Below are 6000 nucleotides of genomic sequence, written 5' to 3' on the forward strand. Positions count from 1 at the left end.
CTCAGTGTAAACATGAAGGCCTTGTGGGGAAATGTGCTGTTTATGTTATATATTGCATTGCAGATGGATGCTTCAGATGTGGACCATCTCTAGCCTCAGCACAGAAACAGAGGGTCTTTGTAGGTGATGAAATGTGGGATGTTTGGATTCGGTGTGAGCTCAGTGATGCGGGTTTAACGTGGAGTTTCGTCTGTGGAGGGCAAACAGCTGTGTACTCTGTCTGTCCTGCTGAAGTAGTCTGGCGCTCTGTTAGGACAATATGTCTTGGCAAGATGGGAAAACGCCACACACTCAAATAACTGGGTCAGTGACACACACACACACACACACACACACACAAAACTCAAAGGAGCACATGTTACAGGAAGACTCCTACCGGCTGATGTGGTTGTAATTTCTCCACTGTGGCAGTCTCTTACTATTCTCTCCGCACATTTTTTTCTCTTGATCTCTTTCCCATCCTCTTTTCTTTTTTCCATTCCCCCGTCACAGCGTTGCAGCCAGTACTAACATGGCACAGTCTTTACTCAAATCAGTGGAAGGGATAGTCTGCATGCAGTTTATGAGCTGTGTGTACACAGCCACACATCAGGTCATCATGTCATTGTCAGAGGAAACACTGGTACAAATGAAGACTAATGTGGTCCTGAGACTGTGTCGTCTCAAGAGTGTTTGTTCAGGTCAGCCGCACATAGTTGCATTTGAAGCAAATGCTGGCAAGCAAAGTTTTTTTGTCATTAGTATCAGGCTGGATTTTGGATTATGTAAAAGGCCCCAACAAAGCAGCCCCACGAGGATTTTCTGTCCTCAGCTTCAAGGTTCAGAAAATGTTACGCATGAGAATTTCCATTACCAAAACAGGAGAGGATAAAAGTGCCTTTTCCAGTACCAGGACTTTGCTCAGTGTGTGTGTGTGCCTGCATGTGTGTGTCTATGTGTCGGCTCAGGTTGTTTAAATTAAGAGGACGTCTTTCCAAGGCAGAGGGGAGGGAGGAGGGACGAGAAGACATAAACAGAGTCGAAGCTGCCGTCTGTGCAGACGGACAGCAGCTGCTGGACAGACTGGACAGAAAAGCCGGCGTGCAGCTCCGTGTTTGGGAGCTTTTATTCTGAAATTTCTTTGAGCTACATACATATACAGCCAGATATATTTCCATCTGCAAAGTTTTATTGTAATAAACAAACGTATTTATCAAACTGGGTCTGTGTGATAAAGCACAGAAATTCTGCTCATTGAAATCCATTAAATAAAACATACATCATCAGACTGCAAATGTTCTCACTTAAAACAAACCCTGCTCTTCACTGCACAATAACTTGAGGGTGGATGTTGAACAGTAAGTCGTCATTGCCTCGACGAATCTCAAGCAGTAGAGGCCGATCGTGCTGCAGCACCTCACGGACGTCTTCAGTGGTCTGGACTGGTTGTCCGTTCAGTTTGACTATAACGTCACCTTCCTTTATCCCGCCACTAAAACACAGGGGGAAGACGCTGTGGTCACTCGTTTGTTGCAGGGGTGGCCGAGGTACAGTGTCACATGCCAACAACACACGACTGATTCAGTCATCATTTGCTGTTTGTGCAAGAAATCATTTATTCAAAATCACCCCAGCAGTCCACAAATAATGCACAGCTTTATGAAACCACTCGATAAGCCTCTTGCTACTTTGATGAATCGTGACTCATTCCTTACAGTGCATTGTGTGTGTGTGTGTGTGTGTGTGTGTGTGTGCTTGGGTTTCTGCACACATGTGTGAACATACTTCTGTGCTGGGGTGTCAGGTATGACCTGCCGCACCAAAACTCCACTGCTGACCTCAGGGAAGTCTGGATTCTGACGCCTCAACTCTGCTACTAGACTGAGACCCACAGAAACACAACAACGCTTACAATGTTAATGCCAATGCTAATATCCACCATCATTCCACTCAATGCTAAATTAAACGAGTGCTGAGCTCAGTGGTTTGTGAGATATAGAGTCAGATATGTGCGTGTGGATGTTACAACTCACGCTTTGGTGACAGTAAGCATCCTGATGCCTAAAAAGTGTCTCTTCACGTCAGACACCTCTGAAAACGACAGAAAAGTTGAAACTGGAGAAAGCCGGCATATCGCCTCAAACATGGAAACTCCACTTCCAGCTCTCACCTGTATCCGACTGTGGCTCCTCTGTGAGTCTTCTCTGCAGTCTCGTCTTCTCTGTCACAACAACAACAGCTGGTTACTGGATCTCCAACTACAAACACTGAATCTGTTTCTACCGAACTGCTGCTCACGCTTTGACCCCTGACCTTTGCTGTGTTTGGCCTCCGACTCTGTGAGGAAGCGGCTGATTCTGTCCGAGGGTATGGCGAAAGAGATCCCCGCTGTCACTTTCAGAGTGTTGATGCCAATCACCTCGCCATCCTGAAAGAAATACACACACGGCAAATATTCCCAATGACTGGATCTCACAGAGTGTTGGTGTATATTTCGGCTAATAAAAGCTGAGACACAAAAATATGGCAGAATTTGAGGAAATTTGTTCAATAATTAGGGGATAAAATATAATTTTGATTACTGCAAACGTTAATGTGTAAATTTTGTTTTGACTTTTTGAATTTATCCAAGTATCTTAACAAAATTCAGAGGTCTTGAGCTGAGCTATGCCAATAAATGCCAATTTTCTGTTTTTTCTGCTTTTTTCATTCATCCCAGTTTGCATTATATGAATGAATGAATGAATTATTTATTTATTTATTGCATTTTTAAATTGAATACGTTTGTAATTGTTATTGGTATTAAAATACATCAAATCGAGTCAGTTTTATTTATATGGTTCAAAATCACAACTTCTCACAGTGGTATTAGAAGAGGACGAGCAGAAGAAGGAGTCATTACAGCATTTGTATGTATTGTTTGCCTGTTATGGAAAGATTTTTAGACACTCAGCATCAAATGTCAATGTATGAATTTCAAGCCTAATCTACTGCCCAAAAGTTTTTGACTCTTAGTGTCAGAGGTGTGAGTGTCTTGATATGCAGACAGTCTTTTGTATCATAGTTAATTAGTTTCCAGTCTTCATTATCCTTAGCCCTTTTTGTTATACTTTGATTTCTTGCCAAAGTTAATTTGTATCGCATCCTGAGCGATTTCTGTTAAATAAATTATTCTTATTTTGAAAATCTCGCTGCTGTGTGGGCCTGCATCCTTGAGTCCAGAAACCTCGTGCCTCCGGGCTGGTCAGTATGTCATCACAACACTACTCACCAAGTTAACAAGAGGTCCTCCAGAGTTTCCGTACTTCTCATAGAAACCATGAAATATGAGACAGAGCAATACAGCAATGAGTTTGACACACATGCAAAAATCCACATACAACACAAGTAATGTCAGAATCTCTATGTGTGCAGGCTGCAGACAGTGTGCATATATTCATGTGTGTGTGCGCGCGCGAGCTCACATTGATAATAGCGTCAGTCTGGATGTAGTCCATGTCTGAGTCCTTGATGCCCAGCTCTTTGCCGTCCCTCTGAGCCGTGCTGACGATGCCGGTGGTGACGGTGTTCTGCAGGGCGAAAGGGCTGCCGATAGCGACCACGAACTCCCCTGGCCTCAGATCAGATGAGCGGCCCAGAGACAGCACGGGAAGCTTCTTCTGCTCCCGCACGGAGACGCACATGCACACAGACGCAAAGAGACAGAGAGGGAGAGAAAGGAAGAGGAGCTCAGCGCTTACAAAACCGTGCAGCTATTTGAGACATGAGTGTGAGAATACACACATCAGCGCCGCGTCTCTGAGTCACAGAGCTGCTGTTTATGAAGGTGTTCCTGTCAGCCTCATGAATGTCTAGCAGGAAGCTGTCAGAACTTGAACGGATGTTACAGGATGTGTAAAATAACGTTTTCATTACTTAATTTTAGACAAAGACAAGAGGGTGAGGGGAGTTATTATGGCGTGGATGTAAACGAGCCTGTGTTCAGTGTGGATGCTCTCACCTGAGGGTTGACCTTGATTGTGGCGATGTCGGCCTTCCTGTCCACATCTCTGACCACGGCCTCGTACGCGTCGCCGTCGTGGAGCTGCACGCGCAGCTGGGGCCTCCCTGTCGCCGCGGCAGCCGTGGTCACCACGTGAGCGTTGGTCACGATCACACCTGAGTGGGTCACAACAAAGCCAGAGCCGCTGGAGAGACGCATGTGACGACCGAACAGGGGGTGTCTGGAGTCAGAGGGGAGAGGCGGGAGATGGGGAATGAGGAGGGGGGGCAGAAATATTCCAGTCTGAACAGTTTGCCACTTTCTGGCAGGAAGGGGTTTGAATTTGAAGACTTCAATACCCAGAAGTCACTGGGAATTTTTAAAATTCAATCTTATAATGCATGCATGCACCCAAACAATAGCACGAGAGCCTTTAATTCCACTTTAAAGGGAGAATGGACAAACTGTCGTTCACACAGCAGTCCCTCCACACACACACGCACGCACACACACACACACACGCACGCACGCACGCACACACACACGCCACACCTTACAAACAGTTCAATGTGGACAACAGCAGGTGCTATTTTCTCCACCACGTCAGCGATGAAGTTGAACTTGTAGCGAGGGCTTCCGAGGCGGACCAGGGAATGATGACCTACACTGACATGAAGAGCACACTGCATTAACATAAACACACACACACACACGGAATGAAGCCTCCACCACATCATTCACTATCATAACTGTAGGATTAAATCACAAATCGAGAGCAGCACCACTGAAATGTAAAAGACTGGGAGATGAAGATCAGTCTGTCTGTCTGAGGAGGAGGAGCAAACACTCTATTTTACAATTAGTATCCTGAAAGAAACCCATATTCAGGATGATCCTCCACACCTGTTAAAGCTGGCTGTTTGTCCTCCAGTCATGTCCTGAATGCCAAAATTATATTAAAAAATAACAACTCCAGATTAGGGCTCCACTAAGGATTATTTCCATTATCGATGAAGCTGTTAATTGATCAAATCCGGTTTTATTTGTCCAGCTAATGGTCCAAACTTCAAAAAATGTTCAGGTCGCGATACTAAAAGTAAGAAAAGCAACAAATCCTGATGTTGAAGAAGCTGAAATCAGAGAATAGTTTGGTTTTTTGCTTGAAAATTGACTAAAATGATGAATTGATTACTAAATTGTCAATTAACTTTCTGACAATGACTCCTTAATTAATCGACTAATTGCTGCAGCTCTATTCCAGATATTCAATTTTCAGTTCATTTAGGAGTGTTTTGTGAGTTCGTATGATTACCCGCATCCAAAAACCTTTTTCCACCCTCCAGGCTGCAGCCCTCTGACCACCCAAAGCAGCCCTACCTGCGCCTGGAGCTGAGCAGGGTCCTTTGTGCGCTTGGCTGACTGCTGGTCTCCCCTTCTGCTGGGCTTTACGACTGGCTGCTCTCATCTGACACACATTACCGTGCGTTTTCCCGTCGCTTCCACACACTTCATGCTCCATCTTACACCGGCAGACCCCCTTGGAGCCTCGCCGCCTCCCCGCGGGGAGCAGCTTGCACTCCAAGCCATCCCCGCAGGGCAGGTCGTTTTTGCGGCCGCAGGGGTCTCCCTCCCGCGGCGAGCACACCAGGCAGCAGTTGCATCGGTCCGGGACGTACCCGCCGGGACAGCTGGGGCTCGGACACGAGCTCACGTCGCACCGGGAGGCGCACTTGTCAGAGCGCACTGCCCCGGTGAGGTCGTGCGTAAAGAGAAACGCCGCTGCGAGTAGAAGAAGCTGCATTGTGATCTTGACAGCGCCAGAAAGCTCGGATGGATTTCTAATTTATTCCATAAATCATCATATTAAATGATTGCCGCCCAGCATCCAACAGCCTTCAGTTTCTCTGTGTTCAGACCCTAAATGAATAAAGTTTGTACACTCTCCACTGGATACTCCACAGATCTGTGGCGCTGTTTAAAAGGTGATTGCCAAGCTCGTGTTCTAAGATCTCTGCATTGAGTCATTGGTTCATATGTTG

At 45.9% G+C, this 6000-nt stretch overlaps 1 protein-coding gene across 1 annotated transcript; it reads right to left on the reverse strand.

Annotated features, from left to right (window-relative positions):
* Nucleotides 1-1302: 1302 nt before the first annotated feature.
* htra3a (HtrA serine peptidase 3a) lies at nt 1303-5762 on the reverse strand. The gene is made up of 10 exons (XM_041934233.1): nt 5339-5762; nt 4514-4622; nt 3980-4202; nt 3444-3641; nt 3251-3283; nt 2263-2407; nt 2150-2200; nt 2013-2070; nt 1765-1860; nt 1303-1471 (listed from the first exon to the last, which is right to left on the reverse strand). The coding sequence occupies exons 1-10, from the start codon at nt 5760-5762 to the stop codon at nt 1303-1305; spliced, it is 1506 nt and encodes a 501-aa protein (XP_041790167.1).
* Nucleotides 5763-6000: the final 238 nt, after the last annotated feature.

Source organism: Chelmon rostratus, chromosome 3, assembly GCF_017976325.1.
Source record: "Chelmon rostratus isolate fCheRos1 chromosome 3, fCheRos1.pri, whole genome shotgun sequence".
Taxonomy (NCBI): domain Eukaryota; kingdom Metazoa; phylum Chordata; class Actinopteri; order Chaetodontiformes; family Chaetodontidae; genus Chelmon; species Chelmon rostratus.